At 37.7% G+C, this 20,768-nt stretch overlaps 2 protein-coding genes across 6 annotated transcripts in view; one reads left to right on the top strand and one right to left on the bottom strand.

Moving 5' to 3' along the window:
* LOC143254266 (rap1 GTPase-activating protein 1-like) overlaps window positions 1-20,768 on the top strand; it is a 191,988-nt gene that overhangs the window by 108,942 nt on the left and 62,278 nt on the right. The window lies entirely within an intron of this gene.
* LOC143254263 (uncharacterized) lies at window positions 6,742-19,935 on the bottom strand. Of its 3 annotated transcripts, none has more exons than XM_076509143.1 (2): window positions 19,488-19,935; window positions 6,742-12,554 (listed from the first exon to the last, which is right to left on the bottom strand). In XM_076509143.1, the coding sequence occupies exon 2, from the start codon at window positions 12,251-12,253 to the stop codon at window positions 10,403-10,405; it is 1,851 nt and encodes a 616-aa protein (XP_076365258.1). In that variant the 5' UTR covers window positions 12,254-12,554; window positions 19,488-19,935; the 3' UTR covers window positions 6,742-10,402. The 3 variants fall into 3 exon arrangements, with proteins under 3 accessions (XP_076365258.1, XP_076365260.1, XP_076365259.1); XM_076509145.1 differs by having other exon boundaries at window positions 19,502-19,935; XM_076509144.1 differs by lacking the exon at window positions 19,488-19,935 and adding an exon at window positions 13,112-13,267.

Here is a 20,768-nt window from a genome sequence, read left to right as displayed (position 1 = left end):
CGAAACGTGAAGAAATATACCAGTAGTTTCACGACGCACGTGGAAGGCATGGGGATAAGATCTGGCAGCTGATCCCCTCTATAGAAACAAGTCAAGTTTGATGACAATCGGCCCAAATTGTCAAATAATAGGTGAGATTAATCATAGTCGATGTATATTGATTAACTAAAACCGTATGGCTGTGATGACATTAGTCATAATGGGGAAATTGATTAATTAAAACTGCAGGTTTATGATGGCATTAGTCATAATAAGAAAGATTGATTACTTAAAAATACAAGAGTATAATAATGTTATTTCATAATAAAGGAAATTAATTAATTAGAAATACAGAAGTATAATGACATTAGTCATAATGAAGGAAATTAATTAATTAGAAATACAGATGTATAATGACATTAGTCATAATGAAGGAAATTAATTAATTAGAAACACAAAAGTATAATGAATTTAGTCATAATGACGGAGATTAATTAATTAGAAACACAAAAGTATAATGACATTAGTCATAATGAAGGAAATTAATTAATTAGAAACACAGATGTATAATGACATTAGTCATAATGAAGGAAATTAATTAATTAGAAACACAAAAGTATAATGACTTTAGTCATAATGACGGAGATTAATTAATTAGAAATACAGATGTATAATGACATTAGTCATAATGAAGGAAATTAATTAATTAGAAACACAGATGTATAATGACATTAGTCATAATGAAGGAAATTAATTAATTAGAAACACAAAAGTATAATGACTTTAGTCATAATGACGGAGATTAATTAATTAGAAATACAGATGTATAATGATATTCATAATTGATTAATTGATATTGCATAAGTGAAATAAAGTTATCAAAATTTGTTGATTTTATAATTTCAGTTCTTTTCTTTTCAATTTTCTTGGAGTTGTTTTTTTTAATTATTATTATTTAATTAGAAATGTCTACATCTCTTAAGTTCACGATCTTTAAAGATCATGTGCGTTTTTTGCACTTTTAAATAAAGAAAAACGGACACGAGATTATTGAATTTAAGCCTTTTTAAAAATGTCAGTAGTTACACAAGTCACGTTATTTTAATTGGTTGTTTTTACATTTTTGTCTTATATTTTTTGTTGTAATTCAACAATCTATTGAACTTGTGATTATTGTTATCATTTATTACATATTAATTTTAAAATCGTTTTGTTTTTCAATATTTTTGTGTACTAGTTTCTCTGAAGAAATAACTTTTCGAAATATAGTTTGTGTCAGTGTATATGGTTCTGTTACGGCAGGGCCAGGTGGTTAAGGCACTTGACTCGTAATCCGAGGGTCGCGGGTTCGTCACTCCAAACATGCTCGCCTTTTCAGCCGTGGGGGCGTTATAATTTTACGGTCAATCCCACTGTTCGTTGGTAAAAGAGTAGCCCAAGAGTTGGCGGTGGGTAGTGATGACTAAGCTGCCTTTCCTCTAGCCTTACACTGCTAAATTAGGGACGGCTAGCGCAGATAGCCCTCGAGTAGCTTTGTGCGAAATTCGAATAAACAATTATACCCTCTCCTTCTGGATAAAAAGTCTGATCTTAAAGATTATTGGAATTTCGTTTGCACGTTACTATAGGCTACTTGTCTTAGTTGTTAAAGGTCCTTTCGGATTACCCAGTAAAATATTATAGAGTAATTTTTTTATGGTAGTCTCTGATGATTTTTGATAATATAGTATCATTTTGAGGTCTCTGTTAATTCACACTCGCAATCCGAGAATCGCAAGTTCGAATTTCCTTCACCGCACGTGCTCGCCATTTAAACTGCGGGAGTGTTACAATGCCACGGTCAATCCCACTATTCGTTGTGCTACGTTAGAAACGGCTAGTGCAAACAGCCCTCGAGTAGCTTTGCGAGAAATTAGAAACAAAACAAACTACTGATTTAGATAAATGAGAAACATCACACTGTATCTCGTGATAAAGAAAAACGCAACTGCCTCTGTCTCTAGACTTACGCAGTTATATATTGAAGAAACTAGACTGGCTGTGTTTACTGCTATGGAGAGGTTATTTAAAAAGAAATGTACCACATTCTTTTCCACCATTTACAGTCAATCAACCAATCGTAGTAACGCACGAGTGACTCGAAATTATAAATCATTAAATCAAGAAAGGAAAAATATACAGAAGTAATGGATATGGGAAGCCTAATGGAAAAAAAAACAACAGAAAGTTAAAAACGAAGAAAAAAGAACTGGTTAAAACATTTAGTGATAATGACTGAAGTGTTCTTGTCGTCAGAGTTTTGATAGAAATATGTTCAGAAAAGCAACTTGGTCCCATCGAAGAAGAGCGCGAAGTGTCGGATTAATAAATCTCTTTCCCGAGTCTAAAACTGCTTCAAGTGCTTCATTCTTTCTTTACTAAGACCTTACAGTAGCACAGCGATAAGTCTAAAGGTTCACACCAGGGTATTTACACGTACAGGGTAACATGTAAACCGAAATTATTTCGTTTTCTGAAGAGAAGCTTATTCTACAGGGCAACATGTATACCGAAAATCATTTCGTTGTCTGAATAGAAGTATCATATATAGGGTAAAATGAAAATCGGACGTTTATCTCGTCTTCTGAACAAAAGTATCACATACGGAGTAAAATATAAAGAGGACAATATTTCGTCGTCTAAACAAAGGGTAAAACCATACAGAAGATGCAAAGAATACAGAAAGTTACTCCACGAAACAGGTCGACTACAAGACAATTTATTTTTCTTTAAATTCCATCTGAAATATTTGATGTAATTTGATAGCCACAGATCTTAAAACAGTCTGATCCGTTTATTCTGTTGTTACTTTTAGCTATAAACTAACAACGGTTAAGGGTTAATAAATCAACTGTCTTTTTTTTTTTATATTAGCTTTGACGATTTTGTCCTTAACCTAGAAATACTGTTTTGTAGTTTAGAGGTAAGGGTCATAAACACATTTTAATCATGGTTTGCTAATGGGACTAAACCACCTAATAGTTAGTCTTATCAAATGGAGAAATTCTGTGTAAGGGTAAAATATGTACTGTTAAAGTTTGTTTCATTATTTGTTGAATTTGCTCAAAGCTACTTTAGAGATATTTGTGCTAAATATGCACAATTTGGAGGTGGTGGACAGGAGAGAAAGCAGCGAGTTAAAACCAAACACCGCCTGCTCTTGGGCTACTCGCTCTTTTGCCAACGAATAGTGGGATCGACCGTCATATTATGACGCCAACACGGCTGAAATGGCGAGCATATTCGGTGACGAGATTCGAACCCGTAGTTTACGAGTCGAGTTCCCCAACCATCAGGCCATGTCAGGCTAAAAATATACAAAACGTGAAGCAACATTTCGCTAGAGATACTTCTAGTTTTCAGAAAAATGTTGCAATGCCTGGTGGTTAGGGGACGCTTGACTCGTAATCTGAGGATAGCAGGCTCGAAACCCCGTCCTATTAAACATGTTCGCCTTTTATCGTCGTGGGGGGAGGGGCATTATATATGACGGTCAGTCTCACGATTCCTTGATAAAAGAGTAACCCAAAAGTTGACAATGGGTTTACCCAGTCAAGGGTATCTAATCAATTACAGTAAATTTAAAAAAAAAAAAACAATTCGCCTGCCGCCAGGGTTCTCCATCCTCGAGCTAAAGTCTGGCTCACTTCACTTTCGCTGCTTTCGTCCAGTTCTCCCGTCCTTCCTCTCACTCACAAATATTTTTGAAATGTCAAAAATAAAGTAAAAACTCCATGGATATTTTAAAACATTTCTCACGTAAGGGGACGAAGAGGAACTATAAAGTTCCTGAACACCCCAGTTGGAGAGAGAACTCTTCCGATTTCTCTCTCTCTAAACTGAACCCCTGCCACGTTAGTTTAGTTTAGTTAGTGACAATGGGTGTTGCTGACCAGCTGCGTTCCCTCTAGCCTTCCATTGCTAAATTAAAGTTAGCTAGCACAGATAGCCCTCGTGTAGCTTTGTGTGTAATTCTAAAGAGACTAAACCATTTGATTGTCCATCAAGAATAGCCCAAAAAGTATAAAAAGAGAAAACACACACACACATATATATATATAAGGATATATTGAAAACACTTCATATATTCCACAAAGCAGTTGTGTTTTATGCTAAGGTAGGTACTTAAAGAAATCTCATTGCAACAGATTTATCTAATTTAAGACGCCCGAAGGGGGTGACAACGGGAACAACAAAACCCTAATGTGGAGTCATTTTTTCCAACTACTTCTGAACTCGGAACTTGTGCAGACTCTATTATTAATGGTGTTTCGTTTTTTAATTTTTTGTATTATTGCCTGGTATTTACTTTCGTAAACAAACGACAGCAAAACGAATAAAACATCGTCCTACAAAGAAGACTCATCCAAAGTTCTCTTTAGCTTCCGAGTGTTGTACCCTTGGTAGTTTTATTATCCAATATCCATGTTATTTAAAACGTTGTTTCTTAGCCTTATTCCTCTGTTTAGAGAGTTTCCAAATGGCGAAAGTAAAGAAGTGGAAACATCCAGGTAATAAGTTAGAACAAACGACGTGTATGTCGGGAAAAACACTTTTACAGGCGTCACTTATAAATCAAGAAACTAGCGTTTTCAGTATTTTGTATTTGATTAGGAAGTTAAGATAAAGGTATATTTATATGTAATGAGCTATAATGTTGTGTTTTTCAAAGTCATTTTTATAGTTCATATAATTTAATGTAATACACAATATAGTGCTTATTATAACCCGTTCTGTAAACGATTTTGATGGGTCAGTCATTCGCATAAATATGTCAGTACGGCTGTTATGGGTGTTAACACTGTTACTAATAAAACGGAGAATAACCTGAAGATGACCTAAGAAAACCGAAACGTTGTTCTCTGCTTTATTAATAAAAGTGTTAATACCCATACCAGCCGTCCGGAGATATATTTTTACTTCAAGTGGATTTCTTGTCATCACGAGTCATTTTGTGTAATTACTAATTTTCGTTACTTTTACAGAATTTAGGAAAAAAATTAAAACATGAAAACTAATCTGTCTCTTTAATAAAGAAATAAATAGTTTTGTTTTTCGTTTGTTTTTCTCTCAAACTTATCCAAATACTTCCCACACTTAATTATTTCTAATATTAAACATATTAACTAAAAAGAGAGGTTGCTAGACAATAACGCCCCCTGCCTACGTTTGGATTAACCTTGTCAGGATCTGACTGCCACATTTATAAAGCACCTACAGCCTTAAAGTGCAGAGTGGGGTATTTTTTCTTCTATGAAAGAGTGCGAACCTCTGATCCACATTTCAGTATTAAAGATAAAGAGAGTGTCCAATCGTTCACATACACGTGGATCAAGCCTCTGATCCACATTTCAGTATTAAAGATAAAGAGAGTGTCCAATCGTTCACATACACGTGGATCAAACCTCTGATCCACATTTCAGTAATAAAGATAAAGAGAGTGTCCAATCGTTCACATACACGTGGATCAAACCTCTGATCCACATTTCAGTAATAAAGATAAAGAAAGTGTCCAATCGTTCACATACACGTGGATCAAACCTCTGATCCACATTTCAGTAATAAAGATAAAGAGAGTGTCCAATCGTTCACATACACGTGGATCAAACCTCTGATCCACATTTCAGTATCAAAGATAGAGTGTCCAATCGTTCACATACACGTGGATCAAACCTCTGATCCACATTTCAGTAATAAAGATAAAGAGAGTGTCCAATCGTTCACATACACGTGGATCATACCTCTGATCCACATTTCAATATTAAAGATAAAGAGAGTGTCCAATGGTTCACATACACGTGGATCATACCTCTGATCCACATTTCAATATTAAAGATAAAGAGAGTGTCCAATCGTTCACATACACGTGGATCAAACCTCTGATCCACATTTCAATATTAAAGATAAAGAGAGTGTCCAATGGTTCACATACACGTGGATCAAGCCTCTGATCCACATTTCAGTATTAAAGATAAAGAGGGTGACCAATCGTTCACATACACGTGGATCAAACCTCTGATCCACATTTCAGTGTTAAAGATAAAGAGAGTGTCCAATCGTTCACATACACGTGGATCAAACCTCTGATCCACATTTCAGTATTAAAGATAAAGAGGGTGTCCAATCGTTCACGTACACGTGGATCCAGCACGTTGAAATCTAACGACAGACCTTGAAAGGTTATCTCAAACTCTTCGATAAAACCAAACATTTCCTCATTTCATTACAATAAATAGGACCGGGTTCAGCTCAGTCGACTGTTTCTGAGCATCACGACTCAGACTTGTTGGAAATACGACACAGAAATTCCTATCGAATTTTTCATGTCAGTCCGTTAGTTTTGGAGCGAAGCAACGTTAGGCTATCTGCTGTTTGACACACGGGGAATCAAACCACGGATTTTAGCACATTTTAAGTCCATCAACTTACCGCTGTCCCAACGGGGAACCTCATCTCACATAAATAATCAGAATAAATCTATCACTTTAGACAACGATTAATGGACATTTACTGTAGTTTTCTTTTTAATATTCATACATTTGCTGAATTTGTTTATTTGACTGTTGCTAGGATAAACCAACGTAATGATCTAGCTGTCTTCTGCCTACCGTGAGTTACCTAAAGACGATCTTTAGGCTTATAAAGCCCTTACATTTATCGCTGAGCCACCGTGGGCTTATTTGTATTGATAAATATTTCTGTAATAATTACATGAAATTGTTCCACAATTGAAAAATATAATTTATTGTCCAGCAAAATAAACATAAAAATATATATATATATATATATATCGATATTGATTATATACACTTATAAGCTGATCAGAAAATTCAAAACACACCACAACAAAATAATTCGTTAACTAAAACAGAAAATTCTCTCTTGCGTGATGTTATAAATCGTGTATTTCTTCATCCAACAAGCTAGTTAAATATTATCGAATACATATTTATTCGCTATTAAAGTTAAGGGAAAATACATATCGCCGTAAAATCTCTCCTAATTTTTACTTAAGCCTAACGTGATTTATCCGACGTTGCTGAAGGTTTAATGTTAACTAATTAGTCTTAACTAACAGATGTTTAGTTTCGTCACTGAGCTGTCAATCGAGAAGTCAGTTAAGGTGACCAGATGGGACCCATTTTGGGAAAGATTGTCCGATTTTGCATTAACGTTGCTAGAAGGTTTTTAGAGCAAAGCCACCGCAAAGAATCGAACCCCGGATTTTAGCGTAGTACCACTGTTCCACCGATGGCAAAAAAACAATTTGTTTGGTTTAAAGCAAAATCACATTGGACTATTTTCTGTGTCCACAGAGAGGAGTTGAGTCCCGGAATTTAGCGCAATAAGTCTAATTTCTCAAAGAAGGACCTTTCTGGAACAAAATCATGACCGAAAAAGTCACCAAATTAGGCAAAATATGAATGTAAAATATCATTTTTCGTGCGAAGTTCACGTTTGCCTTCGAGGTCGTCACAACATTATTGTAACTGAAACAGGCCCGACATGGCCAGGTGGGTTAAGGCGTTCGACTCGTAATCTGAGGGTCGCGGGTTCGAATCCCCGTCGCACCAAAAACATGCTCGCCCTTTTAACCGTGGGGGCGTTATAATGTGACGGTCAATCCCACTATTCGTTGGTAAAAGAAAAGCCCAATATTTGGCGGTGGGTGGTGATGACTAGCTGCCTTCCCTCTAGTCTTACACTGCTAAATTAGGGACGGCTAATGCAGATAGCTCTCGTGTAGCTTCGCGCGAAATTAAAAAAACAAACAAACTGAAACTATATTTCACCACCATTCTTATTACTCATTCAGTCAGACACATCACAACAATTACACCTCAGTATGTATAAAAATATATTAATTATCAGACGAATAACACATAACACCTTAAAATGAATTTCGAACTTCCTTGATGTCGTTAAGATTGGATATTTTTTTCTAAAACTTTAAACTTTTTCAAAATAACATCTCTAGTTTTAGTGGACTTTATCTGATTGTTTTAACGTAATGTAGATATTACAGAACAGCTTTCAAGATATTTCTAGAATCGTTCTGTGTTCGCTTCAATTAGTATACAACTGAAAGTAAGGCAGATATAGAAAGTTTTCTTTTATAGTGAAACTACTTTAAACTTTAATATAAACAAATATATGTTGAAGGACTAGTTATTAGATGCATATATACGAAACGGCGATAAGAGACAAAAATACGAACTGTGAAAAAATATTTATATACTCATATAATAAATCATGTAAACGTTCTAAGTCACACGTGGCCTACGTTTGATAATTTTCTATGTATTTTATCTCCGAAGTTCACTGACTAAAACTGATACATAATTATAATACAGCCTTTAAAGTTATAAAACCAATAAATCATAATGTATGTGCTACACATAGGTACCGAAATTTAAAAAAGCCGTATTTATACAACCAATATATAATATTATCTATGTACACGTCTATCCATCGCTCTCTGTCTGTCTGTCTGTGTGTGTATATATAACACTTTATATGCACAGTGTTCGATTTCAGTTATCCATTTCAGCTCTTAAATACATATTCTAGCTTCGAATTTTCATGGACGAATTACACTGGTAGATGTTTCAACGCCTGATATTTTAGGGATGAATTACACTGGTAGATGTTTCAACGCCTGATATTTTAGGGATGAATTACACTGGTAGATGTTTCAACGCCTGATGTTTTAGGGATGAATTACACTGGTAGATGTTTCAACGCCTGATATTTTAGGGATGAATTACACTGGTAGATGTTCCAATGCCTCAACTTTAGAAATAATGAAACCAACGAATACTTTCACTACTGAAGTTTTGTGATGAATGAATGTGGTGAGTATTATAATGCCTCTTTATATCACAGTTTTTCTCGTAACTATCAGCTGGAGTTTATTTGTTTCCGTTCACACGTTCATAGCGTAATATATCACTCCAGTGTCTTTAATGGGTTCTGATTTACCGTAAGAGGGCTCTCTGTAAAACATTGAATCTGAAGCTGCCCTTGGTGAGGAACTAGCCCCCTCCGGGGCACCGCGTTCATTTCTATGATATACGGCTTTTTCTTCTGCACGTTTATTTGTTCTGTTGTGTGACACAAGACCATTTTTGTTGAAATAAACAAGGCTGCTCCCTTGCATGTTTCGAGCCTGTAAATGGGATAAAATGTCACTGGTATTGCTACGCTTTGGTAAGACCTTTCTCCGGTGCATTTCGGGAATTAAGTCTGGTCCATTAACTCCTCCTTTCTCTTCTGTGACTCCTGGTAATACCAGCGCTGGTTTGCGACTTTTATCTCGTTGTTGTGAGCGAGTTCCGTTGGTAACATTCTCATGAGGCCAGGTCACGTGGTTCCTAGTATTTATTAATGTAGGCGGCCGAAGTTGAAGTTGCATCTGTTTCATGATTTCGGTTGTTGAGCCGAATCGGGGCCGAATACCCCTAACTGATGGTCTGCGAGAAAACCCGAATGTGAGACCCGCGTCATCTTCAGATAAACTATACCGTTTACGAATCCTCTCAATCCTCATTAAGTCCTCTTTTACAAATCGTTCCAACTCATCTGACGTACTGCTAGTGAGGACACCCCTTTGGTCCCCATGTGACAGCCGTAAAGAGGGTGCATGTAGGCTGCGGATATCATCAGTCACTCCTCCATAAGTAAAAGGTTGAGAATTTCCGTTACCATAAGGGGTACTGGAACCACTCTTTGGAGGTTGGTTATCAATCTTCCAATCCCGTAGGTCACTGGGGATCATCATGGTGGCTAATCTTTCTTCTCTACTACAAAGATCTTCCCAATCACTCCCGAGCGATGATGGTCTTTTCTCCAAATTCCTTTGTCCGTGAATCTGGCGTTTTTTCGAAGTATGACAGGAATTGATCGCCCCAAATATCGGTCACATCGCATCTTCCCGTTTTCCGGTTCCTCTCGCCTTCCAAGCTAATAGTTTCATGATCACATTTTTCAACGATATTACAAGAATCTTTTTGTAAACTATTTGCGTCAGTCCCTAGCTCACCTTCTTGCTCTGATATTTCACTTGTCAGCCATTTTAGTTTTTCGACCAATGTGGTATCTGACTTGGGAGACGATTTCGGTTTCTCTTTATTCATTTCTCCACCTGATGGCGCATATTTCTTCTGAGCTTTAGTTTTCTTTTGTAAACTGCGGCGCAAAGCATTTCTTTCAATCGTTTCTCGGATTTGAGAATTAGTTCTAAGGATACCATTCAATCGAAGTTCAGAGTGCTCTTTCAACCTTCCATTTCGTTTTTCGTCGCAAAGAAATGGGGAAGAGTCGGTTAATCTATCATATTCGCTGCCTTCTGGATTATAAGTTGATTCTTCTTTCAGGTTTCCTCTTACGTGGTCTCTAAAATCCGTCTACGAAGCTTCTCGTACCTTCGTAGACTTTCCAGAATGTGTTCTTCGTTGCGTTTCCTCTCTTCTGACGTCATCATGATGATAGTTTCTTGAGAGGATGTGCTAGAGTCACTGTCTGCCTCATGGACAGAGTTACGTGGAATAAGCTCTACCTTCAAGTCCTCGTCTTCCTTCCCGGAATACTCCAGGTCCACACTGAACTGTTTCAGTGGGGGTGAGAGGCTAGAAGACTGCTTTTCCAGAGTGGGGATTTTAGCATCAAGCTCCATAGCTCCAGACAATACGTCTGGCACGCATTCTCCAGTTGTAGTGTCCAACGAGACGCTTATACCGTCGCCAGAACTCTCGTTATCCAGTGTTAAAACAGCAGTGTTCTTTGAACTGTTCCAGTATCCACAAGTTCCCTTTACTTCTCCATGATAGGTCTCACACTCAAGTCCTCTTTGGGTGTCTTCGCCTGGTTTAATGATACAAAGTGGTTCTATTTCCACGTATACAGATTTGTCCTTGTCGACACTTGATAACTTATTAGCAGCAACACAAGTGTCCACAGTTGTGTTACCTTTATTTAACCTCACTTTGACCTCATAGATGTCATCGGCTACTTCAGTAATAACTCCTTCCTCTGTGGCCGTCTCTATAGTTACCGTGCCAAACTCTCGTTCCAGAGGAAAAGTGACGTCATCAGTTGTATCTTGATATTCATTTGGGGGGTTGAGATCTAACAAGTCTTGATACTGAGGCGGGGGCTCGTACATGGAACATACCTCGCTGAGGGTTAAATCTGTTGGCCTTACAGCGACCACCAGTGGTCTAGAGAATTCTTCTGAAAATACGGTCATGGTTTCACTAAATGTAACTCGCAGAGTTCTGCTTTTAGACCGGGTATAGCTTCTCTTCAACGAGGATTTGAAAGGTTTCAAACTTTGAATATAATTGTGGTTATATCCTTCACATTTTCTTTCATTACGACGCTCTAAGTCACTAGCTACTGAAGCTTTATGGGATTCACATTCAACCTTGTCTGCACTGGTCTTTTCCTCACTGTTCATTTGAAGATCAGCTGAGCCAGTGGTGTCCAGCTGACCCAAACCTTCTTCCTCATTACGAGGAGAAGCCATTCCGACATTTTCATTGTCTGACGGTGTCGCTTCGGCACATTTTGAACTCACGTGCGACGACAGTAGCTGGACATCGTTTTCGATAATGATGGCGTGAAGTTCCTGAACGTTCGTATTCGTTGCTATTACGTTTTGATTAGCTTTTGTTCGTTCTGCAGTTTCTTCGATGTTATCATTACTGTATTTATAAACTTTCTTATTTTGAGACACGTTTATGTCACTTTCAACATAGTTAACCTGAAATCGGTCACATTTTTCGTGCGCGCCAACGACAAGTTCAGCTTGTGAAACCCTGACGTTCTCGTCCACGTGATTAGACCGTGGGCTTCCTATTTCCCGTTCTTCCTTATCTGACTCCTGCGACAGTCCAGACTCGCGTTTCGCCAACGCCAGAATGTCCCCTGGAAGCCTATTAGCAGCAGCTGTTACCTTGAGCGGCGCTAACCCTAACCCACAACTGTTTCCCTTCTGCCGCGACTGGCTGTTCGGTGGAGACTGTTGGCTGTCGTCAGCAGTGAGCTGGTTGGCTTCGGATGATGTAAACGTCATTGATTTTTGGCCGCCCCCACCTACTTCACCATTCGAAAACGTTGGTCCAGTAATGATGCTGGATTCCCCTTTCACGTGCGTTTCGTAGGCGTAGAATTCTGGCAGAACTAGATTATATCTCAAACATAGTTCCTCCTCAGTTTCGGGTTGCCGTTTCATTCTTGATAAAACTCACGACGGAAAAGACATGATTGTTGTTTTAAACAACGTGCAAGTTGTATCTGTCTTTTTTTTTCACGTTTGGGCGAAGTTCAGTTTTACCTGAAGAAAACAGTATTCAAAATATTTAAATCAAACAAAACATCGACGGCGTTTGTGCATCTGAAAATATAAAAAAATGGAGACCAGCATCTCAGTGACGAGTCTCAAAAGCTGTCGTTCGGTTGATTTTTTTATCGGAAATTGAGTGGCACAGTCTTGAGTTATTATTAGTAAATGTTTTGAGCCACGTCGAGTTACCCTGAAATATAACGAAAATATTCTAATTAGATTTACAAAAGCTAAAACAACAACGACCAATGTGACTTTACACTAGTAATTCCGATAATTAGTGGCGTCATCTAGGGTTAATCTATAGTATTACTTTCGTTTTATAATTTTACTTCTTTAATACGTAGAAAACCATCATCTCGTTTAATTAACAACATTAAAATCATCCATAAAATATAGATAAACAAAAACAAAAAATCTAAACATAAGTGATAATATTTCGTGTTTATTTATATATATATGCTATAACCATAAAATATTCAAGTGATAAACCAAAACACATTAACATGAATTTTTTTAATATTTTTGTAAAAAATACGCTGCACTTTTTTTTTAAAAGGGGATTCTAGGGTACGAGCCATAACGTGGGATTATAAAATGTGTCCTAGGTTTAGGAGGTGGCTATAAAAGTAGGACCCACGTTGCTGTGGGGATACACTGCCTTAACCTCCAATTCGCTAGTTTCACATGAGAAATTTAGAAATTAGGAGAACAATATGTGGATGCTCAAGCCCACAACGTCCCTACCCTATATCACCCTTCTTTGCCTGCAGACAGTTGTGGGAAGGTAACTGCTCTCCCAAGCTAGAATAAGAAAAAGATAAACATAAAAATATGGAAACAAAGAGAAAATAAATAAATAAAAATAAGATACTACCATTTGGGGGTAAGATAAAACTTACCTCTTGAAGTAACTTTCTCATGACTTTGTTCATTTAACTTCATTTATATATAAATTATTTAATTTCACTATATATATGTATATTTATATATGTGTGTGTGTGTACACTGCAATATTACACACAAACAAACAAACAATCAGTTGATTTTTTAAAATTAAAATCTTCCATTGTTAGTAGAGCACGATCTGGCCCACGACGAATTCCACGAAATACATTGAAATACTGTATTTATAATTATATTGAATTATTAAAAACAACATAATCTATCCATCGTTAAAAGGAGCGTTCAGTGCTAACTACGTTTAACGTGGAGTCGTGGAATATCTAGTCGAACACTTAGTGTTTTCAGCTCACTTAGAAGTATGGTGGTTTATAACACTAGAATTAGCAGTTCGATCCCCGCGTCAGACTCGCCACAGATGATTCCCGCTAGAAACTTTTAGGTAGCGTCCAACACCGCAGGGGGTCAAGAGATATGTCAGTCACTCCGGACAACATAAATATATTGTTAAATAATAGTGAACGCTACAGTAGCTAATCGCTTCAGGTCGCATTTGTTTGTAGAGTTTCTCGACGACAGTCTGCACTAGCTTCCCGTCATTTTGAAGAGATAGACTATTATGAAAACCAGCCAAGGCCGGCGCGACATATTTTGCCGCCCACCCTCGTTCTGCCCACTACATAGCTACAACTTTATAAACACGGTTATTAATAATTGAAAGTTCAAAACTCTGTAACATGTTTGTAAACCTCAAATACTTGCCACCAGCCACCGGCAATCCAGCCACCACCAATTCCATAAGGTTATTCGAATCGAATAGTGGAATTTAAACTTTTAGAGAGGTCACATGACTCTCGAAAAAGTTCACAACCACCCTTAACACTGGGCTAATGATTGCAGAAACTTGATTGTTCACTTAAACTCGAAAGTGTCTTTGAAAAAACAAAATATTAAGTTTCTAATTGTTGATCTATTTAGATAATTACCGGCGATAACTCATTTAATTGTAAAGCATCTCTAGTGTCCATAAAAGTAAGTACAAGGGTAGAGTGCATGTCTTGTTTATTGACAGATTACATTTGAAACTCACGATTCACTTGGGAATATCGTGCGTTTGTTCACTGAATTTCGCTCAAAGCTACACGACGGCTATCAGCGCTAGTCGCCCCCCTAATTTAGCAGTGTAAGGTTAGAGGAAAGGTAGCTAATCAACACCACCCCTCTCTAACTCTTGGACTACTCTTTTACCAACGAATGGTAGGATTTACCGTCACATTACAACGCCCACACATTTGAAAGGGCAAATGTATGCGGTGTGACGGGGATTCGAATCCACGACTCTCAGATTGCGAGTTCAGCGCATGGCCATGCTGGGCCTTACTTGGGATATCGTTTCAAAGTACTGCCTTTTAATTTGTTCATGAATTGTGAACCCTGACCTAGATCAAGTAAAGGTACGTAAAGAACGAACCACGTGCCAAGTTTCACAACTTTAAATTAAATTATATGTGACCTATTGCAGTTATAATTAACCTACTTTCACAAAGTATCAGATGTTATGTGTTAAAGAAAACTAATGATGAACCTACATGTGTGTGTGTAACTATAATAAAGCTTGTGTAGCAATAAATAAACAAACAGGTGGCGCTCGACTCGAAATCTGAGGGTCACGGGTTTGAATCCTAGCTACACCGAACATGCTTGCCATTTCTGCCGTAGGGGAGATATGACAGTAAAACACACCATTCTTTGGTAACCCCCTCCTCTTGTCTTCCACTACTAAATTAGAGATAGCTAACCGTGTAGGAATTTCAAAACAACCTAACAGACGACACTGACTGCTTGGACATTATTTAATAAACGCACTTTGCCGTAACTATAGTCAGTATTCTACGAAAGTCAAACATAGGTTTCATGCTATAACTTACAATGATGGGGGTTGGGGGTGAAGAAAGCCACACAGCTACAGAGGGGGTGAAACGCAACCGTTACTCGATTAAATAAACAGCAAGGTAAACATCTGAAAGACAGTCACAGCCACGTGGTTTCATATGTTAATTGTGCATTCGTCCACAACCAAATGTTTACAAGGCATACTCAGACGCACGTGCTGCCCTGCCCTCTGACTTCGTTAGACGAGACGTGTAATGAAAGCTGATACCGCTAGATGTTGTGTATATCCATACGTATATGACGGGTTGTAGTTAAGTATTCACACGAATGTTTTATGAAATACAACACATGCGAAGCATTAATAAATGCAACAGTAACTAACTCTCACCCGAGGTCACGTGCGTCTCGATAAAAATCGCGACCAAGCTCAGAGCCAGACTTCTGTGAAGTTGGTGGCCTCTTAAACTCTAGAAGTGTTGATTCAGAAGAAAGAAAATAGAGAAAATATGTGCCAAGTCTGTACTTATTACTCTATGTTTATTTATATGCCGCAGTGCAAGTAGTCTTAATGTGAAAGCAAGTTTAGTGCTAAATATTATATACGTGTATATCACTATTGGATTTTAGCAGCTAAAACTGTTTCACCAAATGCGGCATATTCTGAAAGTTCGCCAGTATATTAGGCTTAAAGAATCCGAAAATATAGTTGCAACCTATAAATATTTGCATATTTGAATAAAATGATCTATAAGTCTAAAGAAGGACTTGGCTAGTGAAGTTTTTACGTTCTGAGTAAGATAGTATCGTCAAGAATAACATACTTCTAATAGCAACCTAACCCATCCTTTCTGTTTTAACCTCCACCAAACATGCTCGCCCTTTCAGCCGTGGGTGCGTTATAAAGTTACGGTCAATCCCACTATTCGTTGTTAAAAGAGTAGCCCAAGAACTGGCGGTGGGTGGTGATGACTAGCTGCCTTCTCTCTAGTCTTACACTGCTAAATTAGGGACGGCCAGCGCAGATAACCCTCGTGTAACTTTGCGCGAAAGTTAAAACAAATAAACAATTTTAACCTCACGTACGAAACAAGACCAAACCAAAGATAATTATATTATCAAGGGGTGATAACAATTGGACAAATATAATTCTATGCCTTAGGTTGGACAGAAAATTTCTAAAAATATCGTTAAGTACAATGTTTACGGACGAGACTCGTCTGAAGCCGCCGTGAAAAAGTTCGACATTTACTCTCTCGTCCTCTTACGAATCATAATCAACAAATGTTATCATACGATATCAACTCTCAAAAGAGTTTTGAGTTACACATTGTTGAAATAAAGTTTGAATAATTATTTTCATTAAAATTTGAAATTTATATGTATAAGTGGGCTACAGTCGTGATTGGGTTAATGGTATAATTTTGCAAGTTACTTTTGATTCGAGGACATCGTATCTCTTCGTCAGCGGAATAAAAAAACTAGTGATACTTTATCAGAGACTTTTCACACATAAAATATTTATTATACCCGTATTATTAATGCATACGTTTATAATAAAACTTTATTTCCCTATTCTATGATTTCACAGGGATAAAGTTTCCCAGCGTGAGGTACAGAACGGCTGTGCCTCTCGGCATATCTTTTTTTACCCGGACAACTTCTCTTGCTGTGACGGAAATGACCGACCACACAGACAACGTAGCCACTCAAAATCGAGATTTTAAAAAGAGTACACTGCATAATCATTTTAGCAGATCCAGAGGTCTCTGTGATCAAGATCTGATACAGATTTGGTAATTTTTACGATTAGTCGGTACATTTAAGAATACAGAGAATGAGAATTGAGTTTCCTATAATGATATACTATGACATACTTAAAAACTGTGACGACTTGCCTTGGTTTGGAAGTTATTTTGGAGTTTCATAGTTCAACATTAGTTACGTCTTATTTGACACAACAACGTTTCCAGTATCTGCAGCTGTGAAAAGCCAATGACACAATTTTACGTATAAATAAATCAAGACACCTGAAATAAGTACCTCTTATTCCTTTGGTTTGTTTCGAAATTTCGCGCAAAGCTACACGAGAGCTATTTGCGCTAGCCGTCCTTAATTTAGCAGTGTAAGACTAGATGGAAGGCAGCTAGTCATCACAACCCACTGTCAGCTCTTAGACTACTCTTTTATCAATGAATAGTGGGATTGACCGTCACATTATAACGTACCTACGGCTAAAGGGGCAAGCATGTTTGATGTGACGGGGATTCGAATCCGCAACCCTCGGATTACGAGTATAACACCTTAACCACCAGGCCATAGTGGTGGAGAACTAAGATATCGCTGACTCATCCATAGTATTAACTGCCAGCTGCCACCACTCCTTTCCTTCGCTGAGATCGCCTTGGTCACAAGGGTTACGGTTCAGACGTAACTTTAATTTACAATTTTACGAATTTCTGACTTCGCTTAGATTGAGCCCGTCGGGGAATATCCCTCTGTGGCAAGTCCATTTCTGATGGACAGAGCACAGTCCAGTGATTAGTGTGCCGAATTTATTCGATGTTTCGTGATTTCGGTCCGTTACCACCAAAATATAAAGTCGCTCTCCGTATCTTGGTGCCGTGTGTGCGTTATAAGAATGACAGTGAAGTCAAATCGTTAGTTCTGATAAGTGTAGCCCAAAAGTTAACAAAGTGTGTCGTTGGGCCTTGCCTCTAGTAATTCGATTGCATTTCAAAATTAAGAATGACCGGCGCAGATAGCCCCCCGTGTAACTTTGCGCGAAATTCATATCAAACATCCAACCACTCCATGACAGACTTCTTAATAGATCATTCACGTACTCTAAGATCGCTTTCAGATCACTATATCATACTTGCTTAAAATGATCCTAAGTTCTTCTCACCTTTAAGGACGTACTGTAAGTTTATTAATATGCCATCTGTAGCTAGACCTACATATCTCATTACTTTATTGTTTATCATATAGTGTATTAAAAGGATAATTGGGTAAATACACAAAATATAAGCCAACAACAGGAAAGACATTGAGATATAAGGACTATTTATACAGCGAGCCTGTCCCAGTGTGCATGGTGAACGGTAGAACATAGATGAACATAGCCCTGATCGGGGTTTTTAATTCATATCAACACTTAACAATTGCCCCAAACATAAAATTATTAATAACACCATAAATCCGTGAGAAAGAAGCCAAGATTGTACCTGACACTCCCAGGTCAGCCAAAGAACCTAAATACCGACAATTAGAAACAGCGGACAGTTTGTTTGTTTGTTTTTAATTTCGCGCAAAGCTACACGAGGGCTATCTGCACTAGCCGTCCCTAACTTAGCAGTGTAAGACTAGATGGAAGGCAACTAGTCATCACCACCCACCGCCAACTCTTGGGCTACTCTTTTACCAACGAATAGTGGGATTGACCGTATTATAACGAACGCCCCTACGGCTGAAAGGGCGAGCATGTTTGGTGTGATGGGGATTCGAACCAGCGACCCTCGGATTAAGAGTCGAACGTCATAACCACCTGGCCATGCCGGGTCCCACAGCGAACAGAGTAACAAGTACATTATTTCTATCCTGATGACAAAAGAATAATGTTATTACCATTATGATTGAGAAATCAAAACAATATAAATATCATTATATAAAAATTAACCAGTTAAAGAAAGTCGGTGCTTAATTTATAGGGGGGAGAGATTCCAGTTCCTCTCCCAGCTGACGGATCCCTGGCGGATTTTGAGTTACTTTTGAAACATAACACTTTAAACATTATTTATTCCATTATTGCCGGTCCGGCATGGCCAGGTGGTTAGGATGGTCGAGGCGTAATTTTAGGTTAGAAGGTTTCAATCCTCGCCTCACCAAACATGCTCGCCCTTCCATTCGTGGGGGGTTTATAATATGACGGTGAATCCGCTATTCGTTAGTAAAGAAGTGACCCAAAAGCTGACGGTTGGTGGTGATGACTAGTTGCCTTCCCTGTTAAATTAAGAGCGACTAGCGTAGATAACCCTCGTGCAGTTTAGCGCGAAATTCAAAACAGTAAATAAAAGAGTCCACTATTTGGAAAGAGGATGGGGAAGTCACTTGGTTGACCACCAATTCTCAACCCAACTGAGACAATCAAAAATTAATTATACAGTGTTTCCACCTTTAGATTAAAAAAACAACAAAAAACCTAACAATTCCGAAATTATTTTTCCAAATCTGGAGAGATTAAGGTAGAAATTTGCGACACTAAAATACACACGAAAATAATATTATATTCTGTGGCACGAAACATAAACAGAACTTCGAATAGGTTTACTTGATAAAATCCACCTTATGATGTTGTAGCTTCTAAACTAGCCACGTTGGACGTAATCCCAGATGAGGAGATAGCCAACAAATTTTATAACTTAACGTTGGTGTGTTGGAAGTGAACGGCGGTGGTCAGTAGCCCATGACGCGCTCAAAAACTTTCTTAGAATCAAGTAAGTAATAAACAGCAGACTTGTGTAACTTGATCTCCAATGGTTGATAACGTTTAGAGATGGCGGGCACGAGGAGGTTGGACTCGTTGGCAGAAATGACAAATTACCAGATCTGATACGAACGTGATGTAACAGACGCCAATACATTTAAATTTCAACTGTATTTGCACGCGATAAGCCTGATGCCTTTTAGATCAAGGCCACCCGAAAGATTTTGTTACGCAAGTCACATTAATTATGGATAGGCTTAAGGCGAGACCCCAGGAAACAAACAGCAACGTGAAAGTGTTTAGCCGTATGTTTTAATTTTCTACCAACTTTTTAATAGGCGTAGCCTTGACCCGCGACTTACCCTTTAAATCTGCTGGATGATAAATTTTGATGCATTAAAGTACCTAAACAATGCAAAAAAATGGTGTCTGTTTGGAAAGGTGACCTAAAGATCTTCTGACTGACAAATTCAAATTCTTATTAACCTACCAAAACGTCACGGATAAGGCGAGAGGAATCATAGAAATAACAGTAAGGCCAGAAAACTCGTATCAGATATAGGCTACTTCGTGAAGTTACACGTTGTGATTTTGTCATTAGGTGCAAACCTCCGCAATAGGCTGTCTGAGGGTTACAAAACAAAGACTTCTATCTTTACTGTTACTACAAGGTGTATGAATACGACGTTACAAAACAAAGAGTCCAACGTCCTCGCACCCACCATCTAAATGTTATCAACTATTGGAGATCAAGTTACACAAGTCTGCTGTTTATTACTTACCTTGAGTGTTAATACAAGGTGAATGAATGCGACGTTACAAAACAAAGAATTTTTGAATGAAATTATAAACAGCCTTTTTTGTTTTGTAGTTTTAAAACTGTGCAGCTAAAATCCAAAACATTATAAAAAGAAACACAGTAAAATGTTACACAATAAATTAAGAATAACATCCCTTCCAGAGTTATCCTAAAAAGGTCCTTTAATGTACAAGAAAAATAGATTTATCTGGGATATGTCACATGCTGCCCCAGTGAAGAAAAAGTTTAAATTACAGGTCACTAATGCATAATGTTGGTAAATCTAATCTGTTATACGTGTTTAATACCTTATATTGTTCTAAATA

This window comes from Tachypleus tridentatus, chromosome 6 (assembly GCF_004210375.1).
Source record: "Tachypleus tridentatus isolate NWPU-2018 chromosome 6, ASM421037v1, whole genome shotgun sequence".
Lineage (NCBI taxonomy): Eukaryota > Metazoa > Arthropoda > Merostomata > Xiphosura > Limulidae > Tachypleus > Tachypleus tridentatus.
The sequence above is the reverse complement of the archived record's forward strand: the minus strand, read 5'-3'. Positions and strand labels throughout refer to the sequence as shown.

What these genes read in the sequence shown, in the direction of transcription:
- LOC143254263 (XM_076509143.1), bottom strand. Translation starts at nt 12,253, where the DNA reads ATGAAACGGCAACCCGAAACTGAGGAGGAACTATGTTTGAGATATAAT.